Here is an 18391-nt window from a genome sequence, read left to right on the forward strand (position 1 = left end):
CGTTTAAATTTTGGTGTGACCATAATCCAGACTGGAAAAACTGGTCAAATTGCAAATAATAGCCAAACTTTTCAATTTAGACACAAATTGATACACTCACTGACCGTATTGTAAACAAGTCATTTTGAATTCATTAAAGTCACAGTAAAGTAATTTGTGAAATAAATTGTCAAACTTGTAAAAAGTCAAAAAAGTAAAAAGTCAAGTCCCCATCAGTCATTAGTTGCCCCAGTTAAGTTATTATTAGAGCAAGTCAAGCCTAATTCAAGTCATTAAGATAAAAGTAAAATTGTAAACTTTTGAAATTGGAAAAATGGTCTGATTATTACCAATAACTTAACTAAAAATAACAAATCCCGGTGCTGGTCTAGAATCCTACCACATTTTCGTCCGGGGTTTTATATTGCTATAACAATATTTGGGTTAGGGTTAGCGTTTGGGTGGGTCAAGTATTATTTTTATGTTTATTCTTACATATCCATGCCTTCTTTGCAATTTCAACTTTGACCACTCGTTTCGTTAGCTTTAAAATAATTGTGGTAGGATTCTAGACCAGCGCCCAAATCCCCAATATAGGTAGTTGTTTGTAAAAATGTAGGGAAAAATAAACAGACTTTTTTTTTAAATAATTAAAACAATTAATTTCAACCAACTATTTTGAGTATTGATACTAGGGTTCCTCTCCGGGAATGTTTCGACAGGAAATTCCCGGGAATTTTTTTTGAATCCCGGGTATTCGGCAACATAGCAAAACTTAAAAAAATGTCGTTTTTGACTGATATAAAGAAAAAAATTTACCAACCCTGTTAAAGTCGTTGCCTGAGTTGCTTTATTTGCGCTTACCAGCGGAAAAAAACTTGATTAAATTTATTCTTTTAAAAAATGCGTTTTTTTAAATAAAAACAAATAAAGGTGCTGACTTCAATACGGAAGGTCTTGTAAGATAGAAAGCAGAAGCGAGACAACAGAACATAAATGAGCTTAATTAAATGTTTGGAGCTTATATATATAATATAATTTCAAACGTCATAATAACAAAATTTTAGGTAGAATTTTTTCGTCGGGATTCCCGGGAATATTCATTTTTCAATTCCGTTTCCCGGGAGTGAAAAAATCCGGGAAAAAGAGGAACCCTAATTGATACAGATTGTTGTGATCTGTGATGCTGTAAATAAACACAAATAAAACTATAAAAAGACAAGGCACTTTTTGGAGGGACATGACCCCTAAGTTGTAACCCCTATGGCTATGCCCGTGATCTGTGTTAAGTTTTAAAACCGATAAATTACAATACAATATCAAAACAGGCCTGCTTTCCAACCCTTAAGGCCTCAATTATCCGACATTCCCATTGGGGCAGGGGCAATATAAAGCAAAAAAACAGATTTCCGTGTTAGTTATTGGTGGCAAATTTATATAAAAAGAGATTTTAAATTACTTTGGTATGCTTGAACTTGCAATGAAAAACAATTAGGTTTTGCGTGAAATATTTCAGTATTTTAGATTTACCTGAATGATTTCTAAAATCAACCAAGCATGATACTTAACAGGGTTGCCAGATAGAAAAAATAAAAAAGCCAAAATTACTCTAAAAAAGGCCAAAAAAAGCCAAATCTACTGCAAACAAGCCTATGTTTTTCCTTAAATAAATAAAAAATGCAATAAATGGTCATGCTGGTACATTGAATTTCTCTTTTAGTGGCAAATTTTCTTAATTTTTTTTTTTTGTTAATTTTTCTTGACTTTTTTTTCTCTTTATGTAAATTTTTTGGAATTTTTTTCTCTTTTTGCGTTAGTTTGTAAGTCAAATTTTATAGAGATCAATCAATAAAAAGAGATATAAACCTCTTTGATCAATAGGAACTTAAAAAAATACGCGCAACTGAATTATTTAAATATTTTGCAAAAACATTATTTCTTCAAAGTTTTATCACTTGTTTGTTTATTACTAAACCAATAAAATTTACATTTCATTAGTTCTAATGAAAATAGTCGCTAAAGGGGCTAGAGAATCGTGTCAGTCCACTGATCTCTATGAGATCAGTGTGTCAGTCATAAAATTTAATGGCAGCTAAAATCATAGATATCAATGAATAAGGTATTCTATTATTATTTACAAAACTGTAAACATATTCCATTAGTATTTTCCTATGCCACCTTAAGTTAAGTCACAGGTTCCAAGTTATTGCTACAAGTTAAACGCCAGGCTATTGTTTTCCAAAATAAATATTAGGTTCTTCGTCTAATCCAGTGTTCCGCAACTGGTAACCGTGAGTGCGTGAGACCATGCCAGGTGTCCAGGTAAAACTTTTTGAACCTTCTGTTTTTCACCGTTCAATCACCGAAAGTCAAACTTGTTTTTTTAACTCAAATACCCGAAGTATAAATATTCAGGACTTGTTTTCAAGCTTTACACCAAAGTGGGAAGAGAGATTATCCAATTGTTCAAATCCCATGAAATATCATTGTATAGTTGTTATAGGCATTTTGTGATTGTTTAAATTAATATTGGCTGCTGTTCCTAAAAATAAATTAAAAAGCGCAAAGCACAATTTGTCAGGTTTTATTTTTCGAATATTCTATTAGCCCTCAATGTTCTCTGATCCGCTATTGCAAGAGGGTACAATTTTTGGGACTTTGGTCGGCTCAAAATAAGAAGATAAAACAATATTTGGCGCCTTTAGCGCGTTTAATCTTAAATCGCTCGATTTTCTCTTGGATGCCTTTGCTTATGTTTTTCAATGTCGATCGTCATATATATTTTTAGTGTGTGTCAGCGAATTTTTAGCTTTGTTAATGTGCCGCAAGTGAAAAAATGTTGCGGAGCACTGGTCTTATCTGCGTTTGTTCGCACAGCAAACAAAACAAAATGTATAGTAAGTCAAGATTTTTACATGAAGTGACGAATAAGCCAATTTTACGAGAAAGTATAGGCTACTACTAAATACAGCACTAGAGTTTAAGTTAAGTGTCTCAATTAGATTTTACAACACCAAGTATCGGACATCCCTTTATGGTTCGGTTAAAAAGAGCACAATTCATGAATATTCGGGCGAGTTTGGATCGACTCGATAGAGCAGATGTCGGCTATCTTGTTGACTAAAAGAGACAAAAAAGGCAACATGTTTTTTTAATTTCTGAGAAAGTCATATAGGCCTAATATTTTTTACACTTGAAAGGTGCAAAAACATAAAACCTTAAAAGATGCCAAACCATCCATTTTTATACAATTATCTGAATTTACTCTTCAATAACCTACCTTTTATTCACAATGAAACTTTTGGTTCTATATAGATCGCGTTAATGATAGCTTTCTAGTTTGTTGGCGTAGCAGCCTTGCTTAGCAAACTGTATTGGTTACGGACCTAATTAGTAGTGCTCACCTGCTTTAGTCATAAACGACAATCCTTTGAACTTTGACTACTTAAGTTAATAGCGTAAATCAGAAGAATATCTGAGTACATTGCCTAAAAAAACAACAGGGGCGGTCAAATTGCAGATTGTATTTTTCGAGCTTTTAATCATGTGATCTCGGTACTTTTGAAGATAACTATGAACACAAAAACCACACATACCATAGCGAACACGGACGACCACGCCAAGCGGACCAAATAATAGATGAAGCGCAGAAGGCGAGCACCTCCCGCTATAGCTCCGTGATACAAAAACACACACAAGTTCAGTAACAAAAGAACAGCACCCCGTTACATTTTGGTCAGTTACATGACCAAACCAAAACGATCGGCTATTTTGAACCGCCACTTATGCTCAATATAAAAAAAACGAAAGGGCGGTGACATGGACATTTAAACACATTTTATGTGCAAACAAATAAAGTCCGGTAGCGACTGTCAACAGCAGTTTTTTATCATTATCGTCTTGTTTTGCCGGAAGGTAAACTTAAGGTGCTACGAATGTACGCGTGATTTTGGTCCAGGTCGAACTTGATAAACAAAAAACGGCTGGAAAAGCAGTTTCACACAATTCAAAATCAATAGGATGAGTCTCGAGTGGTTTCGCATGACAGCACGGAGTCAGGCGCGTGGACGTGACACTGCGGTGTTGAGACAGCGATTCATAATTCATGACAGGCGCAGATTTTTCGCGTCTCGCGCAAACCGAGACGCGGGCCAGTTTGTGTGCGAAGGAATCAGTCGGCGCGAAGTTTGACCGCAGTAAAATCCGAACGGGCTCTTGCCATTTCGGCGGACGAGTCAGTTAAGGGTTGCCACTTGCCACACATTATCATTGTTAAATAAATGCAAAGACATTAAATGAAAGTTTACAGGTTTTTAAACTTAACGTTGGATTACTAAACTGGTTTTGAAAATAATACGAAAAAATAAATGCCATGGCCAACAAACTGGGTTACTTTCAAAACACATAATGTTAGCTCCACATTAAATGAAAGGTTATTCAAATGGGGGTTTTGCAAAGACTTTTCATTATGTAAATCAAGTCAAGGACATATAAAGATTTTGCGGCGACCCTGTCAGCTGCTATTACATGCATGATGAACACAGGCTAGTTGTACCGTACAGCGGGAAAAAAATCAAGAGGTAACAGACAAACGTTCTTTGGTATAAAAGTGGAAATATTGGACTGGGACAAAAACAAAACCAAGAAAACATTTATTGCGAGTTGTAACTCGAAAGTTTGCGATTAGGGGTCGAAAAGCACTCTGAGCGTATTTGTTAAATCGTCGCTACGGATAAGATTTGCGACTTTTTGAAAATTTCACACCAAAAACAAGCAAGCAAGATTTCACAGGACAGGTATCAATATAGTTCGTACGATCACAAACATCCAGTTATTTTTTGCAACATTTCTGAAGGCTTTAAAAAAATTCATAGAGGAATACTGCGGGATTTGTGGGGGAAAGGGTTGTACCAAAGATATAATCGGACCTCCTTCAGTAAAAGGTAATCGATGCAAGTTGCCGCCAAAAATGTATCGTTTACTTAGTTGAGCATATTTTTTATACTATCAGGGTCTTGCTGATTAAACACACACAACAAAATACATATTTGTGGCTGTCGTAAGTTGCAAACCACATAAACCAGCATTGGTTTTGACGAAAAACTTTGCAAAAAACAAACAGCCAAGAAGTTACGCTACTAAAATTAAACAGGATAAAGGTCGGTTGTAACACAATAAAGTTACATATTATGCAAAATCGACAGCATTTTCTACTATGTAACGAAATACATTTCGTACAGTTCCGCGAAAAAAAAGCGAAGCTACAATTTACGATATATATATATATATATTTATTTAGACAGAGATCTTTATATAAAATAAGATGTTTAAGAATAGAAAGAAAAAAAAAAGAGGTTCGCAAAATCCGACACGAAGCTAAACAGAAAACTGGAGGGAAAGGCATCGTGACTATAATGTCAACTCAACAACGGCGACGCCCAGCTGGCCTTGACGTAAAGCCGGAAAAATCGATGCCGCACTAGAAGATAGATATCAGAACCAGAAGCAGATTGCAAAAGGGGAAGTCATGTCCACTGCAGATTTGCCAGGCCATGCACTGGGTTTGAATGAGCGGTCCGATCGCTGGGTACAAATAAACTGTTCGGTGTTTAACTAGGACTGACTGGCGAAACTAGGGCAACTGCATGAACTTGGCCCTAGTTTCAAATTATCAAAGGTGTTTAATATTTCACAAAACGCCAAGACCGGAAAACCGTGCGCTATAAACCTGAGATATCGCATAAGAGGCTGTCTGTCGTTTTAAGGTTGTGCCATCTACGAAGCTCACATATCATTTGAAATAAGTCAATACTAATTAATCGACGGAAATTTGTGCGAAACCGGGTAGACGACCTTAACCGCATAAACTTTGCGAATACTTTGCTTCTTAATTTTCGGACCAAGCCATCGAGGCCGGTAAATGGCCCGGCATAAGCTGTGGCGGAGAGACGGTCCCTTAGTTTTGCGTGTGCTGCTGCTTGGTAGCTTCTACTGCTCTCTCGTGTTGTAAGCATAGTCGGCCTTGTTGTGCATGATAAGCTTGCCGTTGATAAAGTAGAAGCTGTCCGATTTGGTGCTGAACGGGTTGTCGATCATCTTTTGCACTGTAACGAAATAAATACATGTTCGCAAATTTTGTAGTCGTCCAAACGGCAGGACTTTTGCTCGTAGTGGAGAGCTGTAAAGCGACATTTTGAAATTTTGCAAATCTTGGAAAAAATATCCCAGTGGCTTAAGGCAAGACATCGGGTTCTTAATCTGGACAGTTGACAGCAGCTTCCATTTATCTGAGTTTCTAAATCCAATCTCGCAAAGTGGGGTATTTTTAATTTGGCTAAACCCAGGGTAAAGGTATGAGTTGGCCAGAATGGCACTTTAAATGAGTCAAATAACACAGTCATATTTGCCATTTTCATAATTGCATTTGACGTTCGTTATTTAAACCATATCAACCGCAAGGTTAATCTGTAATAAACCTGTAACTGGCTAACTTAGACGTTAGGAAATTGTACTGTGCAACAGAGACCGATTGCGTGTTTTTGCCATTACTTAACTTAGATCAGGCGTACTCACGTTTTTTAATTAACACTAGCAATCAAGCGTATTTATTTCATAATACATTTAGGATATTTTACAAGTTGCCAAACTGGAGAAAATATAATGAATTGAAGACAAATTACCAGAATACCACACGTTTACAACGTAATTAAGATTTTACATTTGTTACAACACGCCAATAACAAGAATCCTTTGCGTTATTGTACTGCTGACACAGTCTGTGTGTTGATAGAAAATAACACCCAGGTTATATGAACCAAAAACTTACAAAAATCTAAACACCAAGTCATGATGCGACCATAACAATGCCAAAACGCCCCTTAATACAAATATTTGACGGTAAGTTTTAACAGTCTCTTATAAAAGTGCCACAGCACAATGACAAACAACTTTACGCGTTGACAATGAAGGGGTTGACTTAGCAAACACCATTGTGTCAACATCCACTCTATAGCTTACTTTTAGTTATCTCTTAAACCACGTTTTTTGCACATTAAGGTACCGGATTTAAAGATTTTGATTTAAATCCCCATACAAAATTTAATTTAAAAACTTAACTAGTTCATTAATTTACATGAAAAAAAATGACATGATTGCTAGAGCAAACTTTTACTTACTAAGTTCGTTTGAGAGCTTTGGGAACTCATAGATGTGCTCGCAGGTATTTTTGCTGTTTGGAATGCAGAAGCCAAAGTCGAAGTCAAAGCTCTTGAGCAGCTGGCCTCCGAAGTAGTGCCGTTCAACCATGCGGAAACTCTCCACTTGAGCGTTTCCAACAACAAACTCCACACTGTCCATCAAGAAACAAAAACTTTAACAAAAACAAACATCAATGTGAAAAGGCTCGAGATAAAAAAAAAAAAAAAAAAAAATACATTACACTAAAACTTAAACAGCTTATGACCACTTTATGCTATAGTGAACTTTATTTTGTCCATTTGAATTTTTGTACAATAATTTACATTTATTGATATATATATATATGTATATCTACAAACAATGCTCTCCATTTATAATATTAGGTATGTCTGGCTGATGTGACCGAGACAATAGCATGATTGTTAGAATTGTTAGAAACATTCCAACTTCAAGTCATAAAACATAAATTCATTACTGCAATACTACATGAATAAACAATGTTGTTGTTAGAAAAGTTTTTCATTATTCATTAACTGCCTTTTAGTGGCCAGGGAAGGGGAACTAAAATCCCAAGATTTTAAAACAGCTAACACAAAGCATGATTTACGTGTTGCAACTGGTGAACAATATTTGGATTATAAAAAATAGCATACGTTAATAATGATCTAAACAATTTAAGTAAACCAAAGTTAGTTAACCACACAATACAAAGGACCTACGTGGCACCAACTGTTTTAAGTTTAAGGAATTCGGGTGAGAATTGGTAACGGACAAAACGCCCTGCATTCGGGTCAGCACTATCAGCTAATGCTTGCAGTTCAGCAGGATCCTCTGAAACATAAAAATAAAAAATTTACAACTAATTTAGTTCTGTTTATATATTATGTAACAGTAACACGAACAAGAAACTTATATTCATTAAATTTTAAAAGTAATTTTATGATAAAAAGATGCCGCACTGAACAATAATATATCTTTGTGACTGTTTGTTAATGGGCAGGGGCTTGTCTTAAAGGTTGTATACTTAAAACCACTAGTATATATATTTTTTGATTAACTTTCAACTTAAGCACAGAAATGAAACTAAAGCTTGGTATGACAAAACCTTTAAATCACACTATATTATTTTGTAATCCACATTCTCGACTACATTTTGTAATCCACAGTATCCACTACATTTTGTCATCCATAGTGTCCTGTTGAATAAGTGAGCTGGGTTTATTAGCCACATTTACTAAATATTTATAATACCTCAAACAGTGACATGTCAGGTATTGTTAAAAGTCATTAATAATTTATTTACATCTGCTGGTGATAAGTGGCTCAGCGTAGAAGTATGTTACACTTTAAATTTCATAAAAAACACCCTGAAGGACAAGCTATGGAATGGCAACAGATAACTATAAGTATTAAAATTTGAAATATGTATTATAAATATCTAATATGATGATGTACTATAATTTGGTTGCATCTTTTTCAATGATAACAGAATACTAACCTGGTTTTGCAATTTCAAACAAAACCTGATCATTTTCCATATCTCTGATTTTAAACCTTGTGAAATCAATCCCAAATGCATTGTCTTCAACACTGCAGAGATATCCTAAAACACAAAACACAGATATAATTTTTATCAAAGGCTGTAAAAACACCACTTCTGACTGTTGCTTGCAGTACAAAGATCCCTTAAAATTAAAACTTGTAACAAAGTTTATTGAGTTTCACTTGTGAGTTTAGCACTATAATTCTCACAAGAGTTAAATTGAATTGTCCATCTATTTTTGAAAAAAAAATGTTTTCATTTAAATTTATAAAATAGTGTTGACTTTTATTTACAGGTTTTAAAAATGTACTAGTTTTCCATCTTGAAATGATCTTATGAATTCATAAAGATTATTTTACAATCAATTATTGCATTCATTAGGCAATTATTAGTTTACATCTGCTTGTTCACCTTCAGTGGCTGTTGTTAGCTTTAGGACATCTTCTGGAGAGATTGTGCTTTTCTTCAGAAGATCTTCCTCTGTTAGAACGTCTTTGGATTTCCTCTTTTGTCGTGCCAGAAAACTGCCCCCCTTCTTTTTGCTGTTACCAGAGCCACTCATTGTTTTTGGCGAACTTGCCATGTATATCTCATTTAAATAAATATAAACAGGCTACAGGAAGGATGCTATAAATAGAATTAGGCCGAATGAATTAAATTTTAAAGTGTTTACATTTTTAAATGTCTGAAATATATACCTCACAGAATGTAATTGGAGGTGCCAAATCAGGCAGTTAAATTATAACTATATGAGTATGTTTAAAAAAGTATCATACTATTTATCTTTGGTTGTGCAGACTAATGATGTTCACCTACATATCAACAGTTGTCCTAAGTAAGCACACTGAAATTACTAACCTTAAAACTAATGTTGGATAGAATAACTGAAACAACATGTAAGGCATGATTCTAGATGCATTTAAATTACATACATTCCAGGTTGGAAAGTAAGGCCTGCGCGGGGGATAAATCCCCCACAGTTTCCTACTCAGCCGCGGTCATACCGCGAATTTCATGTAAAATTAACGTAAAATGCGGTCAGCCACAAAAAATCGCTCAAAATTTTTGTCGCCAACGGTTTTCAGTATAGTACTACATTTTTAGCCGTGCAAATTTTACAGATAACGTTACCACAGTCGCGCAAATTTGGGCGGAAATGTTATTATACAGCCGCAAAATCATCTCCCCCGAGCAAAATCCAAAGTTTCCAATCTGGCATACATTAAAAGGCTTGTGGTCCTTTTAGTTTCAGCTGGTTTTACTGCTGAAGTTGCACAGGCCAGATGGAAACTGTGGCACAGGCATGGCTCACCTATCAAGGTCAAAACCTAATTCTCGTTTTTACAGTTATACTTTGAACATTATTTTTTAATAAATTGCACTAAACAAATGTACTGAAAATGCTAGCAAAAATTTGTAGGTAATTTAACAAATGGACATTTTTCTACTTGACTAAAAATTCAATAGAAAGTTCATACACTAAATTTAAATACGGCAAAATCCCAAAATCTCTATACGATAAAAAAACATATAGCTATTCAATCCCAAAATCATTATGGTAAATACTAAATAGGCCATACATATCATCAAAATTGCAAATAAAAAACAATAAAAAATAAAAGGAAATATAACAATTTTACAAAACTATAATGTAACTTTATGCTGATTACTAAGACACCAAATTAGCACAACAATTAAAAATCCAAGAATTATATGTTTTCATACTGTTTGACTTATTTTGTTTTATAACCTTGCGATGAGCCATTGAATGACCACTTATACCGAATAAGTATGTAAAATAAATTAAAACTAAGCGACTTCATTTTACAGACAATCCGATAAACTCACTAATAGGAATGTTATGTTTTAACATACAGCTCATTCCGCATTTAAGATGTCGTTGGCAAGGAAGCGCCGATAAACTGATAAATAATAATTAACTTCCTTCATAACGTTCTTTTGTCAAACGCGAAGTTGCTACTTTTGTTACGTCTTTCTAAGATTTCTATATTCACAAAAAATTCCCACTAACGGTGGTAGAGGGCAATTACGATCGTTATATTTTTGAACGCGTTTTATAATTGACCAACTGGCGGCTATGTTTATTGAAATATTAGTTGTTAAACTATTCTAATTTTTACATTTAATTACATCCGCGATGTGTAAATGATTTAAAACTAAATGAGCCATAAAATCGTTAATGGAGCCATAAAATTACGTTATTAGCAGTATTTTCACGCCAACATGTAAGAGCTTAATGACGAAACTTACCTACGTTATGCTTGGTTAAATAAAATGCAACAATCGATCAGTTTGTGGACTCTTATAATTACTGTTGGGTTGCAAATCATGTTGCAAAATGTCTGTGTAAATTGTCTAAAACCTCGTGTTACAGCCAATATTTAAAACAAGATTGTGACAATTACAGACCGCTTATCAGAAAGTAATATTACGTATTTCGTAACATCTTCGCTAAAGTGCTTAATAATGCGAAAATATTGTATGACATAACATTTTACCGTTACCCTAAATGTTGCACTTGCATGTTGACAAAATTTAATTAAAACTGTTAGTTTATGTCACATTCATGTAGCGCGAGGTTATTTTGAAAACGCAATTTAACAAAAAAAGCCGAGTAATAACAACGCTACGAGATTGGTGACAGATTTATTTTTTAAAACCACTTAAATTTGTGCCAAATCTGACAGCATGGCTCACCGCAATATAGCCGATTGTATAATTATTAACTTAGGCGCAAAGTGACATAGTTATGTAGCCTACTGCGAAAGTTTGCTTGCTAAACTGGTTCTAGCAAAGAGATTGTAAATTGTTTCTTACAAAACTCTGCAGATTCAATCATGTAACAGTTTTCATAAATGTCGTATACAATATCTGCGTTTGTCTGCTTTGTATTGATATTTGCTGGTGGACGTTTAAATAGTTTGTTGCAAAACGCACAGTAAAAATATGATTACTTTCAGAACTGCGAAGTTTAGTTGAACATCCTTAATATGAATCTGGTGCCCGGTTTGCTGTTAATTGTTTGTGTGATCTGTCAATCCGTTGTGACGGCACCAAAGGCAGGCAAAGTAAGTCACGAATTTCCAGTTTGTTTAAGTTTATAACAAATCTAGTCTCCTTTCACGTGGACTTTGTAGAGACATTCCCGAAATAAAGTTTGTTCACCGAGGTCTTAATTTACCCAATGTTTGGCTTGCAAAGCCATTAGGTTTAAAAACGCATTTTTTAGTTTATAACTAAATATTTTAACGTATTGCAAATAACATAACATTTATGTAAATTTTTATGGCTATAGACCAACTCAATGGGCACAAGGCTTCTTAACTAATATAAACGTGACAAAACTAATGGAAAGCTTGTCAAATTCAAACTGCCTATATTTTCCCTGAGATTTTCTACCACTGATTTCTCGAGCATAGGTCTGTAATCTGTAACAATATTTTTAGCGAATGGCCAAAAAATCGCCTTGTTTCCGCAAACCTGATAAACCCCAAAACAACCGCAACCTTTATGTAAATAACGTTTGACACTAATAAAGTATGTTTTTGTCAAATAACCTTCTTACATCAGGGCGCACAGGTAGACCTCTAAAATTGTAGCGCCACTCCAGGCGAATTTTTTAAATTGCATTAAGGAATGTTTGCTCAAATGAGATAAGAATAATACGAACTATACCCAGTACAGTAAATATAACTACCAAGCAATCTAAAAAAAATACAGATTTTTGGAACATTTTATTATTTCCCTGTGACAAATCTGACGACCCTCTATTGCTCCTCAGCGTTCCGTGGTAAAGAAGCTTTTGTCTATCCTAAAATGAATATTTGCTTTTGCCTTTGCAGAGAAAGAACCATGTAGCTTCGTGTCCGGACACATGTAAATTGAGGAAGAGGTTGGCAAAATTCGAAGCGTCAACAGCAAGTAGGAATTTTTAGCATAATTACCAAAAATGGATTTGAGTTAAAAAACGTTTAACACTGTCCCCCAAAAGCGATGTTTAAGTAACACTTTCACGTGTTAATGTTTCACTATTTATAGCTAGCATGACGGTTATGCACGCATTTGTTAAACATGTAGAATCGACAGTGAGAACATTCTACTATTAGACAAGTAAGGGGTTTTTACTTGGCGTCGGATTTAGATAACGAGCCGATATATTCGTACACGTACACCCTTTACTAAAACATATTACAACCCAATAACCTTAACTATAATGCATTCCAACCCAATACTTTTTATTTTAGAAGTGAATTTTAAAGTAAAACTATTCAAGAAAATTAAAACGGTCAATTATACTTGATACACTTAATTAATGAAACCTGAACACACATAGGTGTGTTTACAACTGAAATCTAGCCCTTATGAAGCTGCTTTATGACCTTTATTTATGGTCATAAAGCAGCTTCAGAAGGGCTAGATTTCAGTTGTAAACACACATATGTGTGTTCAGGTTTCATTGGATTATGATATGGTACTGTGAATCCCCTTAACTTGAAGTTGCTTGTACTAACAGATTGAGCAAGCATTGTCTTATGGTTGTTTCTTGACTCGTTCCCTTCTGAGCCTGCATAGCTCAGTTGGTAGAGCAACGGTCCCGGCTTGACCGGAGGTCGTGAGTTCGAACCTCACTGCAGGCTAGTTTGTTTTTCTAGTCTGCTCTGCTTGCATCATTGATCGACAGATTCGGTGAAGAGTCTGCAATGGCTTTCGGTATAGACTTAATTTACTGACAAATGTGTAAATTATACAGTTTAAGGCGATTTATTGCGGCGTAGATGAGGTGTTGGTGAATTAAAGGAGTTGTCCAGTTAACGGTTCGCATACGTTTGTATAGAAAAACTAAACGATTATCTTTCCGGCAAAGTTCATTTCACCAGGTACGCCCCAATCCACATAATCCAAGTCATTTAAAAAAAAATTACGTCGTTGACAATGTGCCCTCACATTGTAGAAAAACTCGCAACGCTGGAAATGCAGCTTCGAAAGAACGAATCGTCGCCTGAATCCAGGGTTTCCTCCGACGATGCACAAAGAGTCGTCGAGGCTTTACGCAACGAGCTGTCCAACGAGCTGAACGCCATGTTCGAAGATGGACGCAGCACGATCACTTCCCTTTCCGAACAGGTTTGATCTGTTCCGTTGCAACAATAATTTTTACCTTACATGGTAATAAAAAAATGAGGGCACTTATTGAGATTTTATATGTAGCCCTGCAATTTTGCATCTTAATCTTTAAAAATTAAAAAAATGGATAGGTTTAGTACTTTGTCAATAGTGAAAGGGCATGGCCTCTCATGGGAATTTGCATTGTGTTCAAATTATTGTGTACAATTTCGCAAATGTTATGACAAGGATTCCTGCCCAGCATTTTTGAATATCGTCTCTGAGGAACGGTGAACTGTGTAAACCATTGACAAAATTTATTTAAGAAAACAAAACAAAATTGCTCACAAATAGTGAAATAAATGGGTCTGGGTTCCTTACAAAGTGCAAACAGTGTATGAAATACAGTTATGCGTGAACTCTATCAACAACTTAGTCTCATTGTCGCAGACTAGTTCGGGATACCATCCCAAAAGTAGCTGTACTTTCATTGGACAATATGACAATCAGCACAAAACGAAATCGCACACAGATAATTCACGCACCGCTGAGAAAACGGAGGATTCCGGCTTCCAAACGCATTAGTCGGCACAAAATGTCTACAATAATTAAATTTGTTACACTCATGAATCTGTAATTCACCGATTTCGTTATGATCAGGTTGAAGAACTGATTCGAAGCATCCCGGTCCAGGTCTCTCACCTGGTATCCGCCAGGGGCAATGCGGAACGAAACGACAGCCCGAACACGCCGCTGCTGATCGAGTCTATGAACCGAACACTGGAGGCAGTCACGAGGCAGAACGCGCTGTTGACCAGAAAATGTGAGGTGTGTATTCGGTTGTAAAGTTCTTATAGGGAAAACGGTTTGCTGTTGTTTTTTCACGTGACAGAATAATACAATAATTGAACGACGGTTTTTGAGCGGTAGGCGATCTTCAGGTAGGTGCGGCCCGATACCAACTCCACAAGGTTTCGGCAGAATTTTTTATACAATTTTGCATCTCTTATATTTTCAAATTTTTGGAAATCCGCTGACATTTTTCAAAACCGTACAACACTCCAATATGGTAGATTTTCATAAAAAGACAATGCAAGTTATTGAAAATGTATCTCTTTGGTAAAGTTTAACAACATTAGGCGGGTCGTTATAACATTTTATTTTATTACACAAAAATATGTAACTAAGTGGGGGTTCTGATGAATGCTGATCCTGGTTTACATCTATTGCTGTCGCTATTTGTTCGGTTCTAGCTTAATTATGTGTTGATTGATATGCAGTTTTGGTGTTGTACAGTCGTAAAAAGCCGTGGTCTTACTTTATTTATGCCTTGCACACACAGGAAAGCACGAATTTGGCGAACGTGATTCGACAGCAAAACGCTATTCTCAGCTCTCAAAACACGAAGCTGAGAATTCACAATCAACGGTCGAACATCAAGGTAATTGGGGATTTACTTGGGTGCCCGAATGCTCGATAAGGGAATTAATTGATTTGTGAATATATGGGCACTATAATGCAATGCATCAAGGCAGGACGTGCGATATACTGCGTTTCATTATAAATATCGATTAAAACATACGAGCAAAAGAGCAGGTACTAATCTAACTGATTGACGTGCTGTAAATACTGTAAAATTACGACACTCTGGCGCCTTTTGGTACAGATACAGTAAGGGGCGCTGCGAAATACAGTCAACAAACCCGAACAGTCATTTCCTGTCGTCGCATTTGCGCTTCAATTTGCATTCGCCATTGATTCGCAGGCACGCTTAACTCGCAAGACGAGAACGTCGTTTGTTCAGTTCTGCAAACCGAGCCCTTTATCTGTTCAAATGCGATACAATTCATTGCGTGCTGTTTAGCCGGAGATTTGCCGGGTGAACTTGGTTCGCACTAAAACGCGATTCACGAACTCGAACAAACTCGTTGTGCGTTCAACTAAAGCAGTTTGAAAAGTAAAGCCATCAATAGTTTGTTTACGCTTCCCGCAGTTGGAGAATTTGCACTTGCACAAACCGGCATGACGACGTTACGCAACTTCCCATATTCGATTTTAGCATTACGCAATATTAAGTCGAGCAAGTTAATCGGGGCATTGAACTCCCGGTACCCACAGTTCTGTCAAATTGTTTAAAATTTCCTCATTACTTCCCGCTAAATCTTGAACTAACACGTACCGTGAAAAACCATTAGGCCAAAGATGATTGTCCTTACGGTTTGAAGCCCGCTTGGCGATTCATTATCCTGAAACCGCTAAGAGGCTGGTAGTCCTTTGCTCATAATTGATTGCACCAGTATTTTGAAACAGTGTATTTGAAATATTCCAGATCGAAAGGTCACCGTCAAAGCAACGTACTACCAATATGTTATTTTTGATATCGAGCGATTCCCTAGTATATCTCGCACTTCCATTAGGATAAAATAAACCGTAAAACCTTACGACTTTGCGGGCCACTAGGTATAGCGTATCGGCCGCATGCGAATGACGACTGCACAAACTTGTATTGCACCAATATGTAGCTATCCAATGCTATCCGATCTTTACGATTTACAATGTGCAGCCATAACGGTTCGCAACTTGCTTTCGCGCAAGCGAAAGTCGGATTTGGGACTCGAGTGATCTTAAGTAGTTTATATCGGGTCCCGAGTCGGACTTCAGTTAACTAAACCGGCTATACGTCGAGTCCCACTTCCCAAGTCTGGCTCAGTCTCCACAGCAGTGGGTTAGAACGTAAATTAAATAAAGCTGTTTGCAAACGTCTTGGTTGCATTTTACCACATCAGATATATAAGGCCAATCTGTCATGGTTTCCTTCTAATCAAAAAAATATTTGTTTCAGCAAGTGATTGTATTCAAACACACTGTTGCTTTGAAAGGTTTGCAAAACGCTCTTGCTTTCAAAGCACCAACGATTCAGACTAATTATTATAGTTGCAAATATTTTTATTGTCAGAAGTACCCCGTTAACCTGGTGAATATAATAGTAAACGGGTCGTGTGTATTCATTCCCGACACAATGTTGCACTTACATCTGAAACTAAAGGCTGTTTTTAATACCGATGATACATTGGACAAATATAGTACGGTAGTCCGACTCCATTAACATTACTTTATTGTAAAAGTGTAATTAATCAAATAGGGGGAATCAAGACGTGCGAGAGCCGCGAACTACTGAATCGCGCCATATTTGCTTTACGGTTGATCATAAAGTCCCCTTTAGTGGTAAACTTTACTGATTAGCGATTTGTCGTTGTACCGGTTCCGACACCACCATAATATCGAAAATGTACCGATACCATACGGAGAATCAGTACCAGCCCTACTCTAACAAATATTGATATTGCTCTTAGTGAGTTTCCTAAAAGTAAATTATTTAAAAACATATTCTCTCATAGCGCCTAAAGCACTTCCTTTAATGTGTTCATCGTTGTACGTTTAGTAAGTTTACCTTGGAGGCGTTTTTCTACGCACTTTCTCTAAATACGCCAGTATCTGCTTTATATCCGCATTTTATCAATAACAACAAGCGAACAAACTTCTGTCAGAATCGCACAAAAGAATTTAATCAAACACTTTGTGACGAATTTAATGACAACGGCTTTGTATATAAAAAAATACTGTACAGTATAAAATCAATTATCAATTATGTCAATTATGTGCTCTATAGCTTATAAAATGTTTTAGAAAAAAGTAAAAAATATTGCGCTGATCCTTGAATCTTCCCCAAGGATCCATGTTTGGAAGATTATATAGATTCTATAATTGATACAAATGACTGGCAGCAACAGTAAGCTATATTCAATTATATGTGTTGTGTTAAATGTTAAACAAACCAGTCCAGCTTGCTATGTACTATAGTATTGTATTTTGCCAGGGATTTACAAAGCTGGCAGGTCACAACACTGATAGCTTGTGTAATGTGTATTCAGTGCGTATGGATAAAATCGGACTTGTAACTCGTTTTTGAAGGTAGCACATAGAGTTGACGCAATAGCTAAAACTCCCTTTAAGGAAAGGAGCTCTATGGTTACGGAGAGCTGTAATAAAACAATAGATGAATGCATGGGGCTGATCCTGGGGTTACGTGGCCATGCCCCGCCAAACTGATTTTTTTGCCTATTTTAACTACGTAAATGTAAAAAAATTGTCTTAGCCAATTTCGATCCTGTTGTTAGTCAATTCGAACTCCGCCATACAGCGCAGGGAGACGCAGGCGCTAGTCAGGAAGCTGGAGGCACGCTTCGACGCCCTCAATTCTTCCCTGGCTGATCGGCAATCAGGTCGTCCGGACTCCCATCCCGGCGGCAGGGTCTCGGAAGAGCGACTCGGAGCGATCGGAAAGAGCATCGAAGGAGTGCTCTCGAGCGCCGAAGAAGCATTGGACCGCGTTCAGCGCTTGGAAAGCTGGGCCAGCGAGCTGGTCGAAACACAGACGGGCTTCCCTCCGCTCATTCCCGTCACCACTTCACACCCGCAGCCCGACGTTCCGCCCGTAGGTAAGTGGTGTCATGGACGGGTTAACCATTAGACTATATACCAAGGCTA

The 18391-nt window shown here is 36.5% G+C and overlaps 2 protein-coding genes and 1 non-coding gene across 3 annotated transcripts in view; 2 read left to right on the forward strand and 1 right to left on the reverse strand.

Annotated features, from left to right (window-relative positions):
* Nucleotides 1-3488: 3488 nt before the first annotated feature.
* On the reverse strand, nucleotides 3489-9342 carry LOC146167469 (protein unc-119 homolog B-B-like). Its single transcript, XM_083382613.1, has 5 exons — nucleotides 9131-9342; nucleotides 8675-8779; nucleotides 7896-8007; nucleotides 7155-7327; nucleotides 3489-6083 (listed from the first exon to the last, which is right to left on the reverse strand). The coding sequence occupies exons 1-5, from the start codon at nucleotides 9300-9302 to the stop codon at nucleotides 5968-5970; spliced, it is 678 nt and encodes a 225-aa protein (XP_083238739.1). The 5' UTR covers nucleotides 9303-9342; the 3' UTR covers nucleotides 3489-5967.
* Nucleotides 9343-13302: 3960 nt separating this feature from the next.
* Nucleotides 13303-13377, forward strand: Trnaa-ggc (transfer RNA alanine (anticodon GGC)). Its single transcript has one exon. It is a non-coding gene; the product is annotated as a tRNA-Ala (tRNA).
* A 295-nt stretch (nucleotides 13378-13672) lies between these two features.
* The window catches only part of LOC146167471 (techylectin-5B-like), a 29276-nt gene continuing 24557 nt past the window's right edge, over nucleotides 13673-18391 (forward strand). The window contains exons 1-4 of the mRNA XM_083385732.1: nucleotides 13673-13864; nucleotides 14504-14671; nucleotides 15186-15284; nucleotides 18045-18342. Coding sequence (XP_083241858.1) covers nucleotides 13673-13864; nucleotides 14504-14671; nucleotides 15186-15284; nucleotides 18045-18342 — 757 coding nt within the window. The remainder of the gene's footprint in view (nucleotides 13865-14503; nucleotides 14672-15185; nucleotides 15285-18044; nucleotides 18343-18391) is intronic.

The sequence above is a fragment of the Ascidiella aspersa genome, chromosome 1, assembly GCF_963924565.1.
Source record: "Ascidiella aspersa chromosome 1, kaAscAspe10.2, whole genome shotgun sequence".
Taxonomy (NCBI): Eukaryota; Metazoa; Chordata; class Ascidiacea; order Phlebobranchia; family Ascidiidae; genus Ascidiella; species Ascidiella aspersa.

Coding starts and splice junctions, on each gene's coding strand:
- LOC146167469 (XM_083382613.1), bottom strand. CDS start 9,302: ATGGCAAGTTCGCCAAAAACAATGAGTGGCTCTGGTAACAGCAAAAAG. Junction 8,008..8,674: donor GTTTGAAATTGCAAAACCAG/GTTAGTATTCTG, acceptor TTTATGTTTCAG/AGGATCCTGCTGAACTGCAA. Junction 7,328..7,895: donor CTTAAAACAGTTGGTGCCAC/GTAGGTCCTTTG, acceptor CTTGATGGACAG/TGTGGAGTTTGTTGTTGGAA.